The sequence below is a fragment of the Callithrix jacchus genome, chromosome 13, assembly GCF_049354715.1.
Source record: "Callithrix jacchus isolate 240 chromosome 13, calJac240_pri, whole genome shotgun sequence".
Taxonomy (NCBI): Eukaryota; Metazoa; Chordata; class Mammalia; order Primates; family Cebidae; genus Callithrix; species Callithrix jacchus.
This window is the reverse complement of record NC_133514.1, coordinates 94,202,487-94,222,152: the sequence shown is the minus strand read 5'-3', so window position 1 is coordinate 94,222,152 and position 19,666 is coordinate 94,202,487. Positions and strand designations below refer to the sequence as shown.

Here is a 19,666-nt window from a genome sequence, read left to right as displayed (position 1 = left end):
ATAATTGTCTTATTGTCTTGAATCTTAAAAATATTCTCTACCAAGCATGTGTTGCTTTCAAAGTTCATTAAAGTGCATTAATGAGGCATGACTATTAAACAGAGCTGATTTAGGGTCTATTTGGGCAAGTGTAAACAACTTTGGAGAATTCGAACATGCACTTTTTTTTTTCTCGAGACAAGAGTCTTGCTCTTTCACCTAGGCAGTGCAGTGGCGTGATCTTGGCTGACTACAACCTCCACCTCCCAGCTTCAAGCAGTTCTCCTGCCTCAGCCTCCCAAGTAGCTGGGATTATAGGAGCCTGCCACCACGTCCAAATAAATTTTTGTATTTTTCGTAGAGATGGGGTTTTACCATGTTGGCTGGGCTGGTCTCGAACATCTGACCACAAGTGATCCGCCCACCTCGGCCTCCCAAAGTGCTGAGATTACAGGTGAACCACAGTGCCTGGCCAAAAGTGTACATTTTTAAAAGTTTAAAGTAAGTAGGCATCTATGGATTCCTTACAATTGAGTCATTTTAGGACAAAGGAAGTAATGTATTAAGTGTAGACATGGAAATCATTACCTCAATGAATTGTGCAGGTAAAAAATATAAATAGAATAATTTTGCAATGTATAGAGAATAGCATTTCTAGAGTTCCAAGATCTTCCTTGGCAAAAAGAGGATTTGCTAATCAAATAAATTTGGGGCACAATACATATTATGGTCCCCCTCCCCACTTAGAATCAAACCCTTGGGTAGATTACAGGTTCTGAGAAGTCCCATATAAACTTCATTCTTCATTCTAGCTCCACAAATTCTTAGAATGTCCCTATTATTGAAAACAAATTCTGGACCAGAAGAGGATCTAGAAAAAGTTCTCATAATGGACTGATACTCTACACTTGATCCAACGTATCATTTCCACATTCCCATGGCCTCTGAGGGCTTAGCCCATATGTATTTATAGAGCCTGATTCTAAGGGCATGGCTCAGGTCAGCTACAAAGTAGTGCTCAGGAACAGAAAAATTTGAGTGCCCAGGCTACAAGATTAGAATATGTGAAGCAACAAGATTTACTTTTATCTACTTGTCTCTTTCACTAGGCCATGAGCTTACAGCTAGAATTTTGCCATTTGGTTGTTTTATGTACTACCAACACAACAAAGTCTGGCACTTATTTATTACGCAGTGAATGGGCACCACCAACCAGGTGGTTTATATTCTTTCTGATAAGTTCAGTAATGAAATGGGCTAGGCATTTAAGCATGTCCTAAAGTGTGTGCACTCATGTTATCAAGGCTTCATTTTAAAAGCATTTCTGAATGCTTACTATAGGTGGGCCATTTCTTTTCTCTTTCTTCTTCTTTTTTTTTTTTTGAGAGAGAGTCTCACTCTGTCACCCAGTCTGGAGTGCAGTAACATGATATGAGCTCACTGCTGTCACCCTGGCTGGAGTGCAGTAACGTGATCTCAGCTCACTGCAACCTCCACCTCCCGGGTTCAAGCAACTCCCGTGCCTCAGGCTCCTGAGTAGCTGGGATGAAAGATGTGCACCACTACGCCCGGCTAATTTTTGTATTTTTAGTAGAGACAAAAAAATGCAAATTTTTATATTTTTAGGGTTTAGCCTCATTGCCCAGGCTGGTCTCAAACTCCTGGCCTCAAACAATCCATCCACTTTGGCCTGCCCAAGTGCTGGGATTACAGGTGTGAGCCACTGTTCCTGGCCAAGATGGAGTCTTGCTATGTTGTTATGGACTTGAACTCCTGGGCTCAAGTCATCCTCCCACCTCAGCCTCCCAAGTAGGTGGGATTACAGGAACACGCCACTGCACCCAGCTCTAGGTGGGCATTTCTAAGGATGTAGCAGTGACTAAGACATAGTCTCTACCCTCAGGGGCTTCATGCATTACAGATACTCATCCAGGCCATTCTAGTCCTAGAGTCCTAGTTTCTTGCACAAATTTGGGTACATATTAATGTCTAATTAATGCTTATTTTAATTGAGTTTAGAAACCATGACAGGCTTTATGCATGGTCAAAGTTTGGCACTTGGGGGGCGGGAAGAATCTACAGTTAAGATAGACCATTCTAGAGGCTGCATCATGATTATCCAATCTCAAGTAACCAGACCTATCTTGATCATTGCTACTTTTTTCTTTTTTTTTCAGAGAGAGCGAGAGAGAGATGGAGGGTCTTGCTCTGTTGCTCAGGCTGGAGTGCAATAGCATGATCATGGCTTACTGCAGCCTCAACCTCTCCAGGCTCCCACCTTGGCCTCCTAAGTAGCTGAGACCACAGGCATATACCACTATGCCCGGCTAACTTTTGTGTTTTTGTAATGATGGGGTTTCACCATGTTGACCAGGCTGGTCTGGAACTCCTGGGCTCAAGCAATCCACCTGCCTTGGCCTCCGAGTGCTGGAATTACAGGCATTAGCCACTGCCCCCAGCTAGTCATTACTTTGGAGTCTCCAAAACTAGCCAGGAGTCAAAAATTTTGGCCAGAGAAGCCCCAGAACCCAGAGGAATTGAACAGTATGTACTACAACAATGTCTCTAAATACATGTGCTATAAAGCTTTCTAAGTTCCTGAGATGTTAATACATAGTATTGGTGAAATAGGACTGAGAAAGGGGTTCAGTAGAGCTGACAGGCCTCTGTACTACAGGATTTCTCAACACCTTTAAGCAATGTGCTATGCTCCTTATATATGTTGTCTTGTTTAACTATCTGTGAATTGGGTCTTACTGTTTTTCCCATTTTTGAAATGAGCACACTGAAGAAACTCAAAGAGTGTTACCTGCTCCAGACTGTAAGTCACAGAATGGGATTCTGGGATCAGGTCTTTCTGGCACCAAACACTGGTTTATGATCATTTGAAGAAATACGGTTTTTAACATGTTGATGAGCACTACACCACTCCTAGGACAGACAGCATAAAGTGTTTCCCAAACTGATTTGACAGAGGAGCCCTTCTGAGTGAATCAGCACTTACGACTAGCTTTCCATGGAACACATTTTAAGAAACATTGTGGGGCAAATGATTCAGAGATACACCAGACAGAAGGAAGGTGGAAGGCAGCTCAGAAGGAAGAGCTATTCTAGAAAAAAAAAAATTTTAATTGTGCTGAAAGAATTATTAATAGGGACATGGAAATGAAACCTCAGTTTAATAGATAAGCATTTTTTCCTCCAAGTTCATAAGGTCACTTGATGGCTCATTTCTTTAAAATGTTACTTGGCATGACACTGCAATTCTAACATATTCACTCTTTAGGATTGGACTTGCCTAGTAATTCGACTCATCATGTCACTAATTTCAGTAAACTATATTCACATCAGGGGTTATCAGCTTTAACTCACTGTGTATCTCAATGGGCCTGCAATAGGCATTTCGGGGTGAGATGATTCTTTATTGTACATGACTGATCAAAATTTCTGTAGGACATCCCTGAATCCTACTGACTAAATGCGAGTAGTAGCAGTACCACCAATACCATCATCAATACCATCATCTTCACCACCACCACCACCTCCCCGTAGTTAGTCACTGTAACAAGAAAACATCCCCATAATTTCAAAACTTCTAGAGGAGCAGGGTCAGCCCAGCTGAGAACCATGGGTTAAGAGCCAACCAGAACGTTCACTAAAATGTTAAAATAAACACCTAGCCAAACCCTGTATTCAGTATTACAGGAAAGCTATGCTCATGCTATTGTCAATCCTGCATGTCCAACATCTCATGACATTTTCCCTATTCTGTTAATAACACAAACAGATTCAACACAAACTGCCAAAATACCATTTTTAGCCACGAGGGCTGAGTCCTGTGCACTTTGCCAATAGCAGCAATAAAGCTGGGCAGCAGCTAAGCCCAGGACTGCATGGAATACTGGCTGATATCTGTGGTAGTAGCACAAAATGAGAGGTATACCTTACTAGTCCATCATTTTGTCAAATTTGGACTTTAATAAGGATGTTGGGGTTTTTTCCTCTTAAAAAGATTTATTATCAAAAAGCTTACTTCCTTTAAATATACTGAGTCAATTCATCAATGCAACTCCATTCTTTTTAGGATTATTAGGGCTCAAATGATTTCAGACTAAATCAAGAAATTAAAAACTGGACTGTAGGTTCAGTAACATATCACAGACAGGTCAGTATGCACTCAGGAAATCAAGGTTTCATTTCTTCATTGGAATGCTTATCACCATAAAATCTTCTGCTAGAGTCACTTCTTGGAGATCTAACACTGATTCAGCTTGCTTTTTTAGTTCTGCAGTGCCGTCTGTTTCTCCTTCTCTGGCCAAGGCAACTGGTTTGTACCTCTGACTGAAGTGGGTCAGAACCAGCCTCTTTGCACGGCACATCTTTGCAAACATTGCTGCCATGTGCGGTGTGCTGTGGCCGTGCTCCTTTGCTTTGTCCATCTGGGCATCATCCAGGGTCGCTTCGTGAATCAACAGGTCTGCTTCAAAGCACAGCTTTACACCTTCATCACCCACAACCCCAGAGCAGTCACCCAATATGCAGATTTTTCTTCCAACAATAGGCTTTTTTAAGACATCTTGGGGAGAAACTGTAACCCCATTTTCCAGAACAACAGAAATTCCATTTTTCAGCTTCCCATAAGCAGGACCTGGTGGAACACCTAATGATGAAGGCAGATAACATTACATCATAGGAATGGAATTTACGACTTTTCAAGTCTATTTTAACAGCATTGCGAATAGCTAATGGAAAAGGCATCCATAATTGTATGTTTTGCTACTTGTAGAAAACTGGAATTATTTATACATTTTAAAAATTTCAGTGCTGATTGATATTAGCAATGTCTTATGCATGCATGTCAGACAAGTTTTAGTCTCCTAAGTATCACTATTATGGTCAGTATAACATTTTTTATTCTCTGCAGTGTACGGAAACAATGGTTTTTGAGAGTGCTTTATTTAATAAGCTCACCTTTGGGTAAAATTTGAGAGTACATCTAAATAATGATATAAACAGGCTAGGTGCAGTGGCTCATGCCTGTAATCCTGCACTTTGCTAAGCCAAGGCAGAGAGATCACTTGAGCTCAGGAGTTTGAGACCAGCCAGGCCAACATGACAAAAACTTGCATCTACTAAAAACACAAAAAATTAGCTGGGCACAGTGGTGCACATCTGTAGTCCCAGCTACATGGGAGGCTGAGGCATGAGAATTGCTTTAACCCGGGAGGCAGAAGTGACAGTGAGTGAGCTGAGATCCTATCACTGCACTCCAGCCTGGACAACACTGTGAGACTGCCTCCAAAAAAAAGGTTTAATCAACACCTAGTCAAACCAAGTACCTACAAAGTAACTTAATAAAAAATTGTTAGGATTGTTTGTATTACAAGATCAAGGAGCATTTTTTTAGGCAATTGTACATTATTATTCTTCTTGGCAGACAGGGGCAATTCCACATTTATCAAAGTGAGCTTAAATTTCATATTAATTTAAAATAAGATCTGATCATCACTATGGTCAATACTTACAAACTAGTATAATGTGACCACAGATTCTAACACAGATCATGTTTAAAGTTTCCAAATATAATAGTATTTCCACAGGCTTTCGGGTAAAAATACCCTTGGCCTAAGTCAGTTTTCCTCATTATCTAGCATTTTATTTTAGTTGAGGAAGATAGTGCATAAATAAAAACACAAACACACACAATGCCACCATACTTTTTACAGTCACGGCCACAAAATGCCCATGAAGGCAGTGACACTGGAGATATAATGTACCTTGTACCTGGACTCTCCTGGCTTAGCATGGAGAAGGTGTGAAGTCTTAGATGGGCCCCAAGCCCACCTCTATATGATTGCTTTCAACTGTGATGAACCCTGGTATATAAAACTGGCTGAGGCACAGCATTTTGAATACCAAATCAATTTAATCAAGCTTAAATTTATAGGCAAAGTAGATACAGAAGGAAACTCTAAAAGCACATGGTTGTAGTTGCAAGGTTAAGAATGATGGCAAAAATTCTCAGACCAAAGATGTCGTCAAAAACACATATCAAAGGGAAGACATGAAAAAATAAAGCCTGAACCTAAAACCACCACCACTACCACCCAAATCACCTTGCCAAGCAAGATAGTGTAAGGTGAAGACAGACTAAGAATGTGGATCCAGGGAGCTCAGGAGAGGATTCAGATGTATACTTGGCTTTTGCTTTAAGTAGCATTTTTTGTCTCCATGGATTTTCCTTAATAAGCCAACTTTGGGCAAAGGGACTAAGTGGAGAAAATGTCAGTTTTAGGCCTGGAATAGAGGAATGGAAGTTTACTATGGTACTTTTTTTTTTTTGAGACACAGTCTTGCTCTGTCACCCAAGCTGGAGTATAGTAATGCCATCTTGGCTCACTTGTGGCCCTGACCTCCCGGGTTCAAATGATTCTCCTGCCTCAGCTTCCCAAGAAGTTGGGACTACAGGTGCATGCCACCATACCCAGTTAATTTTTGTATTTTTAGGAGAGATGGGGTTTCACCATGTTTCCTAGGCTGGTCTTGAACTCCGGAACTCAAGTGATCCACCCACCTCCCAAAGTGCTAGGACCACAGGCATGAGCCACAACACCTGGCCTTACTATGACACTTCTTACAGCTTCAGTTAACAGGAACCCTATTGATGAGAAGGGGAAAAAATGCTTACCGAGGTCTTTTAGTTTCTGTGCATTGAGTTTACCCGGGCGTTTCTTTTCCAAAACTGAAAACCCAAATGAGGGAATTCTGTGAAAGAGGCGAAATGCTTTTACAACAAACTGTTCATCATCAAACAGAAGATATGAGTTTTCTTCTGAGTCTAGTAGGATAGTTCTTCCTTGTTCCTCTTTGGAAGGACTGCCTGCTCTATTCACATGTGTAAATTCTTTCAGTTCTTCTGCAGGACATTGATCCACTGTGGGAACCAGTTCATGAACCACATAATGGAAGACCAGCTCCGTGTGAGAGAGTTCCATGGTTCGCCAGATAAAGTCCCGAAGCCCTACAGGGCCATAGATTTCAATAGGCTGTTTGGACACGATGGAGCCACTCTGCAGGCTGATTGTGCAGAGGAGCCCAGGAAGGCCAAAGAAATGATCTCCATGAAGATGTGTGATGAAGATCTTGGTAATTCTTCCTTTTGATTGAGACAGAGAATATACATTTGGAAATTTTTCATTAAGTAAAAACCCATACAAAGTTATTGAAACAAGCCTAACAATTTACATTAAAAATAGTAAATTGAATTTAAAAGTTCTACTTACCATCATAAACTTATTCATTTATATTTTGCTACATGATTCCAAAAGCAAGAAAGACAGGCTTTATTTCACCAGATGGTTTTGTTTGTTTGTTTGTTTTTAATAGTTTTTTGAAAGAGACGGGTCTCACTCTGTCATCCAGGCTGGAGTGCAGTGTTGTGATCATAGCTTACTGCAGCCCTGACCTCCTGCACTCAAGTGATCCTACTGCCTCAGCCTTCCAAGTAGCTAGGACTACAGGTACCTACCACCATGCCTGGCTTTTTTTTTTTTTTTTAATTTTGTAGAGATGGGGTCTTGCTATGTTGCCCAGGCTGGTCTCAAACTCCTGGCCTTAAGCAATTTTCCCACCTCGGCTCCCAAAGTGCTGGGATTACAAGCTCTAGCTATTGTGCCTGGCCCCACCAGATGGTTTCCATAAGACATAACTTTTTTTCATGAAACATCTTCATATTACATAGTTTTACAGCTTTCAGAGTATTTTCTTACATTTTCTGTCACATTAAAAAAAAAAAGTAAAATATACAAGTGTACCAAAATAATTCACTTAACTATCAAATAAATAGGCCTCAAGTATCAAAACCATCTAGCAATTACATTGCCCCCTACTGCTCCCTCTGAGAAAAGCAAACATGTATTACAGGAAAACAAAATGTTCCACTGGCTCCAACTGACTGGACCAGTGCCTGAACCCAAAATTGCCTTTTAAGTACTCCCTACACTGGACAGGAATTAACCCATCAGGTCACAGCCTGCTTTTCTGGGTGAGGTTGAAGAAGATAGAGAAAAGGAAGAAGAGTGAGGAAGGGAGAAGAAAGAGAGAAGGCAGAAGGGAGGTAGGAGAGGAACAAGGTAAGGAATTGAGAAGGAAGGTGGGCAATAGATGCCAGAATGCAGGAGAGCTGATCCCCTATGCTATTATGTAAGGGTACTTGGGTCCATTCTTCCTTTCAGTCTGAACTAACATAACAGCTTTTTCAGTGCATACTGACTGAGGTTATAACTTGATTTAGCCAATGGTAAACTGAATTTATTGCTGCAATGTGGCAGGATGCCACATCAGCATTTTCTGAGATGTGCCACATGTCATTTCAAAAGGAGCAATCACAACTAACACATTTCTAGTACAAAAGAGGCTTCTGGTCCTTTGCTCAAAGCCCACCTATTTTAAACACTTGATGCTATAAAAGTACAGAAACAATTTATTGACACCATAAAAGAACAGGAAGAGTTTACTACAATGCAGTTTGTCTCATAATATCAAGTGTTCTCCAAGCAAGTCTTTCCAGAATTATGACATCAAGCCCAGGCCCCAGCAACAGAGATTGGGCACAGGCTGATTGTAGGCCTTGCAAATCCCCAGGGGGCACTCTAGAAGTTTCCTCAATATGCTCCTTTTTGCTGTTTTTTGACTGCCTGAATACCTAATTTCCCCCATCTCCCTGTCCAGTTTACCAAGCCACCTCCATGCATGACCTGAGGACTCTGCAGACAAAAGAACTATATAATAGAAGGGCCAGGTGTGGTGGCTCACACCTATAATCCCAACACTTTGGGAGGCTGAGGCAGGGGTGGGGAGATGACCTAAGTTCAGGAGTTCGAGACCAGCCTCTCCAACATGGAGAAACCCTGTCTCTACTAAAAATCCAAAATTAGCTGGGTGTGGTAGCACATGCCTGTAATCTCAGCTACTTGGGAGGCTGAGGCAGGAGAATTGCTTGCTTGAACCCAGGAGGTGGAGGTTGCAGTGTGCCAAGATCACACCATTGCACTCTAGCCTGGGCGACAAAAGCAAAACTGTCTCAAAAAAAAAAAAAAGGACTACAGCAGTCACTGAGTCCATATCCCCCAGTAGCCTCAAAACTGCCAACAGCAGACTTTCTGGGCCCTTTCCCTATCTACTCTAAAACAAAGCCAAACTGAACACAAAACAACTTGTGAACCTGAAGTGAGGCAAATTAACTGAAAAACTTCTTCCTACAGTTATCAACAGTTTCAAGGAGACAAACACGTCATTTTTCAAAAAACTTGATTTTGAAGGGAGAAGGAATGGCAACCACAATCATCAGAAGTATGAGGAAGCTCTCAAATGAAGACAGAAAAATGCCTGAGTTCCTTTCCCTTGGGAACAAGGAAGTTATGGGGGAATATGTCATCTACAGAGGAGTGGAATACTGAGCATTCTCTAAAAATGAAGACATAGGTATATTTACTGGATTTGGAAAAGCTGCAATATATTCCTTGTATACATTGCTCAGTTGAAAAAAAAAACAGGTTATGCCAAGAGCAGCATAATTCTATGTATGCAGAACTAACACACACACACACACACACACACACACACTCTCTCTCTCCCATACTATCACCACATATATATATATAAAATTCACCTATGATGGACAGGGGACTTGGATTTTTCTTATTTATACTTTTCTGTTTTGTTTGAATTTTTACAATAAGCATTTATACTTTTTACATAATTTAAAAAATCATGCTCTTATAATACTTTAAATAATCATTTCATGTGTACACATGAGTATATGGTATAGAATAATATATTTGGAAGACTTGGAAGGGTGGAAGGGTGGCTGGGGGGGGGTGAAGGATGATTAATTACCTGATGAGAGCAATGTACATTATTTGGGAGATGGAATCCCAGACTTCACTAAATCCCAGACTTGACCACTATGTCATATATCCATGTAACAAAACTGCAATTATATTTAAATTTATATCAAAAAAAAAAGAAAAAAAATTCATAATCATTTAAAAAATTTTGTTTTATTTTTTTAGAGGCAGGTCTCACTCTGTTGCCCAGGCTGGAGTACAGTGGCACAATCATAGTTCATTGTACTCTTGAACTCCTGGGTTCAAGTGATCCTTCCACCTCAGCCTCCCAAAGCACTAAGATTACAGATATGAGCCACCATGTCCAGCCCATTTTTAAGGGGAAAAAAGAAGGCTTACACTTGTTCTTTATAACTCTAAAAGGAATAAAGATGGCAAACCTGCACTTCTTACTCAATCAAAGATATGCATATTAGGACCCTGGAAGCTTATAAGAAGTATGTTTAGCTAAATAGAAAGAAACTCCTATGAAACTCAAAATTTATTATCCCTGGAGGTAGTACAAGCTGAAAGGGTTTCAATGAACCAAATAATGTTAGGTCCATAATAGGTTATGGAGAGAAATTACTATACATTGAGGGTGCTGCATTCCAGTTTGAGACTGGGGGCATTTGAGTACTAGAGAGTCATAGGTAATGCTCTGAGATTACTCTCTCACCTTCCTCTCTGAGGCCAGAAATTTTTTTCTAAGCCTACGGAAATGTAGTAAACTAAAGGCTCCCTTAGGCTTTTGGGGGTATTTTTTGGCCAAGATTAGATTTACCAACTGTACGTAAGAATGTATGCATTTATGTTTTTTTATTTGTTTGTTGAGACAGGGTCTTGCTCTGTCACCAGGCTAGAGTGCAGTGGCCGATCGTGGCTCACTGCAGCTTTGACCTTCTGGGCTCAAAGCATCCTCATGCCTCAGCATCCGGCTGGGACCACAGGTGCACACAACTACCGCAACTTTTTTATTTCTTGTAGAGACAGAGTCTCTTTATGTTACCCAGGTTAGTCTCAAACTCCTGGCCTCAAGTGATCTTCCTGCCTTGACCTTCCAAAGTGCTGGGATTACAGGCATGAGCCACTGCACCCAACTCCAACTGTTTATTTAAAACCTATATAGACTGGGTGCAGTGGCTCACATCTGAATCCTAGCACTTTGGGAAGATGAGGCAGGTGGATTGCCTGAGCTGAGGAGTTCAAGACCAGCCTGAGCAACATGGTGAAACCCCCATCTCTACTAAAAATACAAAAAAATTAAGCTGGGTACAGTGGCTCACACCTGTAATCCCAGCGCTTTGGGAAGCCAATGTGGGTGGATCATGAGGTCAAGATATTGAGACCATCCTGGCCAACATGGTGAAAACCCAATCTCTACTAAAAATACAAAAATTAGCTGGGCGTGGTGGCGCATGCCTATAGTCCCGGCTAAAGCAGGCAAATCACTTGAACCCGAGAGGCAGAGGTTGCAGTGAGCTGAGATTGTGCTACTGCACTCCAGCCTGGTGACAGAGCAACACTCTGTCTAAAAAAAAAAAAATTAGCCAGGTGTGGTGATGAGTGCCTGTAATCTCAGCTACTCAGGAGGCTGAGGCACAAGAATCACTTGAACCCAGTAGGCAGAGGTTTCAGTGAGCCGAGATCATGCCACTGCACTGCAGCCTGGGTGACAGAGCAAGACTCAGTCTCACACACACAAAATAATCATATAAAAAGGAACTGTAAAATATACTTGTGGTGTGTGGTGGATACTTTAGGTGGTCCCTGTGGCTCCTACTTCTTGGTGTTCAAGTCCTATAATCCCTTCTCCTTGAGTGTGGCTGGGACTTGTGATTTGCTTCTAACCAGTAGAATATGGCACAGGAATGCAATGTGATTATGTTATGGGACATAGGACTCCATCTTACTAGCAGACTTACTCCAGAGTCTCCTTCTTCTGTGCTGGCTATGAAGCAAGCTACCATGAGGCAGAAACCCACAATGCAGAGAACTTGAGGAGCTGAGGGCAGACTGTCCCACCACTGTAAGGGTTCTGCCAGAGAATAAATGGTTACATATAATTCTTATAACACCCTTTCTACGTAGACTTTTTAATCCCCATTTTCAGGATGGGGAAAGTAAAGTTGAAGTTTGCTGATCTGCTACGGTCACAAGCCCAAGACACAGCCGGGACTAGAACCCAGATCTACCTGACTCTGAGCTGAAGCTTTTCACCATTAGTGCTCTGTCTCCCAGGTGCTGGCCTCTGCTCACTCCATTCCCTCTGGTTGAAATGCACTTCTTCTCCTCGGCCCTGGGAATTCTTCCTCCTCCTTTGACAACTCACAGGTCAACTTCTCTGAGAAGTTTACCCTGATAACCCAAGAGGGAAAGAGCATCTCAGCATCTCCCTCCTCCAAACATTTCCTACCCTTTGCATCCTCTCATGAAAACGGTAGAAATAAGCATGTACACTGCTTCCTTGCTAAGGGAGTGTCCATCTAATATGCCTGGTGTATTCCACTACATTTCCCAAACCCCAAGCCTACGTGAATCCTTGCTTTCAACATCTACAGGATGAATGAAAAGCAAGTAAATAAGTAACTGAAGTTCAGTGGATGTGGCCAGATGCCTGCGGGCCTTCCAAGTCTCACCAACGTCTAGCATTGAAGTGGGATGCAACCATCAGGGCTGTTTCTGAACAAAATGTCCAAGAAGAGCCAAGAAAATGAAGCAAACAACAAAAACAAATCTTAATGAGATAGCTGAAGGCACACTAACCTGCTTTAAGTTGGCTTTTCATAAGCTGTGTCTGTGTTCCCTCCCCACAGTCAAAGAGCCAGCACTCGCCCTCACACCGAAGGACCACAGCAGAGGCACCCCGGGTTGGAGATGGGTATGCTGCACCCGTCCCCAGAAACGTCACATCCATAGACATCTTCCACCCTGCAACAGAATGATCATCTGGGGATTATTTAGTATCACTGTACCAAAAACACATTCCTGTAATATTTACCATTATTATTTTTTGGTTATTTAGAACAGTCTGAATTCTTGTTCTCTTATAGTATTCCACACATAACCACAGTAAGATTTTAATAACTTGGCTAAAACTACAAGTTAACAAATCTTGCATAATTGTTCACACACCCAAACAAACAAAAATAACCAAACCCAGGCAATTAAAAACTATAGTTGAATTCTAACTATATGTTCTCAAAAAGGCAAAACTATGGAGATGGTAAAAAGAATAGTGCTTGCTAGTGATACAGCGGGAGGGAGGGAAGAATGAACAGGCAGAGCACAGAGGATGTCTAGGGCAGTGAAATGATTCTGTATGATACCGTAAGACAAACATATGTCATTATACATTTAATTGTATACAGAATGAACAACACTAGAGTGAGTGAGCCCTAATGTAAACTTTAGTTGAAAATGTATCAATATTGGCTCATCAACTGTAACACATGTAGCACATTTTTCTTTTCTTTTTTGAGCCCTTAAGCTTCTGAACATGGACCACATTAATGCAAGATATTCATACAGGGAAAACTGAGTGGTGAGGGATAAAACAGCATATGGGAACTCTCTATACTTTCCACTCATTAATTTTAAAAAATTCCTTCTAATAAACTGTAAACAACTCTAGTTGAGATACTGGGCAAGAGACGGTATTTAATTATGACCACCAAATGGTATCTCTGATGCCCATAATGATCAGCCCTTTCTCTGAACAATCATAACAGTAGCACTCTATGATGTTCTATAGTCATGCTGATACTTCACAATAATGCTGACAAATGTCTCACTCCCTACATGATATGGTCCATGATTCATGAGGACTTGGGACTGTTATTTTAAGTGATCAGCAATAACCTGTTGAATGTGCAGATTTATTCCAACTGCTAACACTATTCCTTTCACGATTTCTAGGCACATCTGACATCTCTGATATACTTCTGAGATGGAAAATGTGTATCAAACAGAATAAATTAGAATAAACTGAAACTTATACATAACTGATTGTAGATTATCCACATTGATGGCAGAGAAGAAAACAAATAAGCTTAAGAAAAACTACTATAAGAGAATTCGACAGCTGGGTATAAAATATACGGAAATTTCAGGCCAGGCACAGTGGCTCATGCCTATAATCCCAGCACTTTGGGAGGCCGAGGGGGGTGGATCACGAGGTCAAGAGATCAAGATCATCCTGGTCAACATGGTGAAACCCTGTCTCTACTAAAAACACAAAAAATTAGCTGGGCATGGTGGTGCATGCCTGTAATCCCAGCTACTCAGGAGGCTGAGGCAGGAGAATTGCTTGAACCCAGGAGACGGAGGTTGCAGTGAGCCGATATCATGCCATTGCACTCCAGCCTGGGTAACAAGAGTGAAACTCTGTCTCGAAAAAAAAAATATATATATATATATATGGAAATTTCAATTAACTCTTCTCAGTCTTAGTAATAACATAAAAATAGAAATGGGGAAAAAAACTCATTCCAAGAACAAAAACAAAATTACCAGAAATAAAGTTAGCAGCAAAGGAACAGCAAACAAAAGATTAACAAAAATAAGAGATACACATTATGTCTTTGGTAAGATGACTTGATATCACAGAAATGTTCATCTTTCCTAAATTAATGTAGATATATTTGGTGCAAATTCGATCATATTTCCAGTGGGATTTACTTTGGAACAGAAACAATACAAAAATAATATGGAAGAAAAAATAAATGCCTGAGAAGGGGCAAGAAAATTACAAAAAGCAGCGAGTAGCGACTTGTCTCTCTAGGTATTAACATTTACTAGAGCAATCTGACGTAATTAAAACAGAATAGGCCAGGCACAGTGGCTCACGCCTATAATCCCAGCACTATGGGAGGCCAAGGCAGGTGGATCACCTGAGGTCAGGAGTTCGAGACCAGCCTGGCCAACATGGTGAAACCCTGTCTCTACTAAAAATACAAAAATTAGCTGGGTGTGGTAGCTCATACTTGCAGTCCCAGCTACTCAGGATGCTGAGGCAGACCAGCCTGGCCAAGATGATGAAACCCTGTCTCTACTAAAAATACAAAAAATTAGCCGGGAGTGGTAGCTCATATCTGCAGTCCCAGCTACTCAGGAGGCTGAGGCAGGAGAATAGCTTGAATCTGGGAGGCAGTGGTTGTAGTGAGCCAAGATTGCGCCACTGCACTCCAGCCTGGGTGATAGAGTGAGACTCTGTCTCAATCAATCAGAATAATATTGGCACAAAAGTAGAGGTAAAAGGGAAGAGAAAGTCCAGCAATAAACTACCTACCTATGGTAATCAATATAGTATTGATAAACCACACTTTACACAAAGCTATAAAAAGTGTGGTTTCTCTAATGAATGGCACTGACATAATAGGCTGTTCTAGCAGAAAAAAGCAAAGCAAGATGCTCATTTTGTATTGTATATAAAAATACACTCCACATAAGTCAGAAATTTAAATGCAAAAAATCCAATAACATGTTCCAAAAATTAGAATATTTATATCTTTAACTGTAGAGATGGGGAAGCCCTTATTGGCAAGACTTAAAACTCGGAAATTTAAAAATCAGACATTTTCACTAAATAAAATATTTTATATATCAAGACTCATAAAGTCAAAAGACAAGGAAAAAAACTGAAATAGTTTGGACCCCCTTATGACAGAGAGTTAATGCTCCTAAAAAAGTGTATGCAAATGCATTCAAAATACAAAAATACTGGTGCAATAGGAAAACAGGCAAAGGATATATATACATGCATATATAGGAATCACAGAAGAAATCCAAATGGCCTAAAAGCATGAAAAGGGTTCAAACAACTATCATGTATCTATTTAAAAAATTAAAATAAATAAATAAAAGGTAAGTGTTTAGTCTCCAGATAGTTAGTGGAATGCAAAATACAGAAAAAAGAGGCTGGGTGCAGCAGCTCATGCCTGTAATCCCAGCATTCTGGGAGGCTGGAGCAGGAGGATCACTTGAGTCCAGGAGTTTGACACCAGCCTAGGCAACATAGTGAGACCCTGTCCCTACAAAAAACAAAAATCAGCTGGACTTGGAGCATGTGCTTTTAGTCCCAGCTATTCAGGAGGCTGAGGCAGGATTACTTGAGCCTGGGAGGTTAAGGCTGCAGTGAGCCGTGATCTCACTGCTGCACTCCAGCCTGGGTGACAGATCAAGATCCACTCTCACAACAAACAAACAAAAAAGAGACCGTTTACCACACATCAGCTAGCAGGCAAATATCAATAAAGCAAAGCTAGCCAGTGCTAACCAGGATGAGGGTAAATGGGTACCGCTGCAATTATGCTTTGGGAGAATAATTTGGCAATATATATTACCAGTAATAATGATGCTGTTGATAATTATATGCTTTCACCCAGCAATTCCCATTTTTGGGAATCTACCCAAATAATAAAGATCTATGTACAATGATGTATATTGTGGTGCCCTTAAGGTGGCTAAAATATGGACACAATCTAAATACGTCAACAGGAAAATGGGTACATTTGACTATTATTTATTCTATCAACTATTTATTCTTCAGCTAATAGAGAGTCAAGTCTGCAACTACTGTCCTGGAGAGATGACAAGGAGAAAAGTTACAGATGGCCATGGTATGATGTCATTTTTATAACAATGACCCAAATCCCTACATTTATGTAAGATAGACAAAGTCCGATGTGGGAGAAGATACACACCATCCTGTTAATATGTGTTATCTCAGAGGTGATTAAAGTAATGGGGTGGAGGCTGCATGGGAAACTGTTAACTTTTCTTTTAAATATGTGGATTGTTTTATGTTCCAATGAGTGGCACTTTATTTTTTTAATTTTTTTACTTAATGCTGATGCTTTTTTTTTTTTTTTTTTTTGGAAATGTGTCATACAGCCAAACATGCTTCTCTAACTACATACTAGTCTTTCTTCCATTTTGGGAAAGAGCTCCTCCCCAACCCTCAGACATAAGGTGGTGCATCTCTATCTTACCTATAGCCTTGAGGTTATTGCTAGTATCCCTTCCATGTGTTACTCTACATTTTCACCTCCAAGATCAAGTCTTCCTCTGATAATAAAGGAGCTTTGTTCACAGAAGCTTCCTTATTGATTTGCAAGATCAGTAAGAATAAACAATGCAGAAAGTTAACATTTGTCAAGGCTAATTAACTGCAGGAGGAATAACAATATAATCACTTTGTCATCCCTAAGAAACAATGGATCTAGACAAGTAGTATATAACCCTGGGGGCATATTAGTATCACAGGGAGAGCTTTTGAAATGTACCAGTGAAGGTCAGGTTTGGTGGCTCATGCTTGTAAACTCAGCACTTTGGGAGGCTGAGGCAGCAGAATGGCTTGAGGCCAGGAGTTCAAGACCAGCCTGCGAAACATAGCAAGATCCTGTCTCTATAAAAAATTAGCCCGGCGTGATGGCATACACTTGTAGTCCCAAACAAAACAAAAAATCGTATCAATGCTTGGGCTCCATCTCAGAACATTTTGATAGGAAATTCTGCAAGTGAAACATGTTTTAGTATTTTTTTTAAAAAGCTTTCTCGGGGCCGGGAGCGATGGCTCAAGCCTGTAATCCCAGCACTTTGGGAGGCCGAGGCAGGTGGATCACGAGGTCAAGAGATCAAGACCATCCTGGTCAACATTGTGAAAGCCCGTCTCTACTAAAAATACAAAAAATTAGCTGGGCGTGGTGGCGCGTGCCTGTAATCCCAGCTACTCAGGAGGCTGAGACAGGAGAATTGCCTGAACCCAGGAGGCGGAGGTTGCGGTGAGCCGAGATCACGCCATTGCCCTCCAGCCTGGGTAACAAGAGCGAAACTCCGTCTCAAAAAATAATAATAAATAAATGAATAAATAAAAAGCTTTCTCCTGTGATCCTAACATGGAGTCAGATTTGAGAACCACTTAGTGAAAGGCTAACAGAACTGCAATGGATGGATCAGGCTGACCTAAACTCTCTAGTCAACTAATCAATCTTTTTTAAACTTTTAAAAAAAGTTTTATTCTGAAAAACTTCAGACACATACAGAAGCAGAGCCTAGCATGATGCAATGCCACACACCCATCACTGGGCTTCAACAATCAACTCATGGACAATTTTGTTTCAGCTGTACACCCCACCCCCATTACTCCAAGAATACTTGGTAAGACAAACGTGTGCTGTCTGATAGAAGTACCCCATAGCATGTACTAGTGATCATTGCCAGGATCCATCATTTCATTACGGGTTGCCAAAAGGTGATATTCTCTCATTTCTTTTGCTTGTATTTGCTGGCATTCCCTGGTCAATTGTTTGGTTATCCTATGGTGCTACTAGGTCCACAAAGAGAGACAAGATGCTATCTAATTCCTGGTGTGATACAATGTGAAAAACACAGTAATCCCCCATGAAGTTCTCTTGCCAAAAAACAGAACCTGACCTGAACAAGGCTACAGGTCTACTAAATACCTGCTTATTAAAGGATACCACAGAGATGGAAAAAGCAAAATCCTGGATGTAGAAAACACGAACTGTACAAATGACTTGTTCTTCAAGTAAAATACAGGGAACAAAATAAGGAAGGAAAAAGATAAAGAGAGAGCTAAGAGACATCAACCAAATGTAATGTGTATAGTTTGTTTGGATACTGATTTGGACAAACTGGAGAAGGGGAGAGAAACAACTAGGAAAATATAAATGCTGACTGGATAGTAGAGGGTAGAATGAAGTGCTAATTATACTAATAATGGCTTTATGTTTTAAAAAAGGTGTGATTGTGTTTCATAAACATGAACAAGATAACAGATGGAATGGTACATTTCAGATTTGCTTTAAAATACTACAGTGTGGAAGAGGGTAACAGATGAAACAGGATTGATGATGAATTCGGAGTTCAGTATACTATTTTCATATATGATTTGAAGGTTTCCATAACAATTTAAAAACAAGTATAATGAAAACCCTCCCAATAGGTTGGGAAGTAATTAGAAATTATGTAATAAATGGTGCATGTTTTGGGACATGCACCATTCTAGGCACTAGTAATTAAATGCAAGCAAACCAGATTAGGTCCCTGACTTCTTGGACCAAAATAAAACAAAACAAAAAATCCTGGCTGCTTGCTTTCTCAAGAATGTGATCCACCACGTTCGGTAAAGTGCATATTCCAGTCGTGATCACAGTACTGTCATTTCACTCTGAGGCCGTGGTTCTCAGTCCTGGCCGCAGATCACAGTTACCCGGTGATGACCGGGCCTCAGCATCTGGAGGTTTTCCAAGCGATTCTTCTGGCTGCCGAGTGGAGAACCGGCGCTTCTTCGTTTTCAGGCAGGCAGCGTCAACCCTGCAATCAATCACCCCGTGGTGTGCATAGAACAGATACCACAGTCCTCCATCTTAGAGCGGAAAGAACCGGGGCCGGGAAGCAGAAAGTGAGAGGCCAAGGCACAAACAGGGCCAGAGGCCAGATTTCCGGCCTTTAACGAGCCCAGGCTCCCCAGAGAGACCGAGTTAGCTTCGACAAAGGCGGGGTGGGCGGCGACGCCGGGAGGCCGAGGCTCCGACCCAAGTTGGTGAACAAGGCGCGTCCTCGCTGCTGGGCGCTCCCCGGGCTTAGGTCCCCAGCGCCGGGCCGGGCCGGGCCTAGCCGAGTCAGCGAGTCCCGAGGAAGCGCGCCCGCCCCCCTCTGGCATGCCCTGCCCCACTCACCCTCTCCCCGAGGCCCGCGCCAGGAGGCGAGGGAGGCACAGGCCAGCACCCAGGCCCAGCCGTCCGCGGGGATACAATATGCCCGGGCGGAAGTGT

At 41.4% G+C, this 19,666-nt stretch overlaps 1 protein-coding gene and 1 long non-coding RNA gene across 6 annotated transcripts in view; one reads left to right on the top strand and one right to left on the bottom strand.

Moving 5' to 3' along the window:
• The window catches only part of LOC144579066 (uncharacterized), a 20,232-nt gene extending 13,204 nt beyond the window's left edge, over nucleotides 1-7,028 (top strand). Inside the window, exon 3 of the long non-coding RNA XR_013525907.1 lies at nucleotides 6,891-7,028. This is a non-coding gene — a long non-coding RNA (uncharacterized LOC144579066). The remainder of the gene's footprint in view (nucleotides 1-6,890) is intronic.
• Nucleotides 2,312-19,666, bottom strand: ELAC1 (elaC ribonuclease Z 1). Of its 5 annotated transcripts, none has more exons than XM_008979831.6 (5): nucleotides 19,571-19,666; nucleotides 16,859-16,968; nucleotides 12,633-12,815; nucleotides 6,668-7,135; nucleotides 2,312-4,639 (listed from the first exon to the last, which is right to left on the bottom strand). In XM_008979831.6, the coding sequence occupies exons 3-5, from the start codon at nucleotides 12,787-12,789 to the stop codon at nucleotides 4,173-4,175; spliced, it is 1,092 nt and encodes a 363-aa protein (XP_008978079.3). In that variant the 5' UTR covers nucleotides 12,790-12,815; nucleotides 16,859-16,968; nucleotides 19,571-19,666; the 3' UTR covers nucleotides 2,312-4,172. The 5 variants fall into 5 exon arrangements, with proteins under 5 accessions (XP_008978079.3, XP_035127002.2, XP_078204307.1 ...); XM_035271111.3 differs by having other exon boundaries at nucleotides 12,633-12,797; XM_078348181.1 differs by lacking the exon at nucleotides 16,859-16,968 and having other exon boundaries at nucleotides 12,633-12,797; nucleotides 18,924-19,666.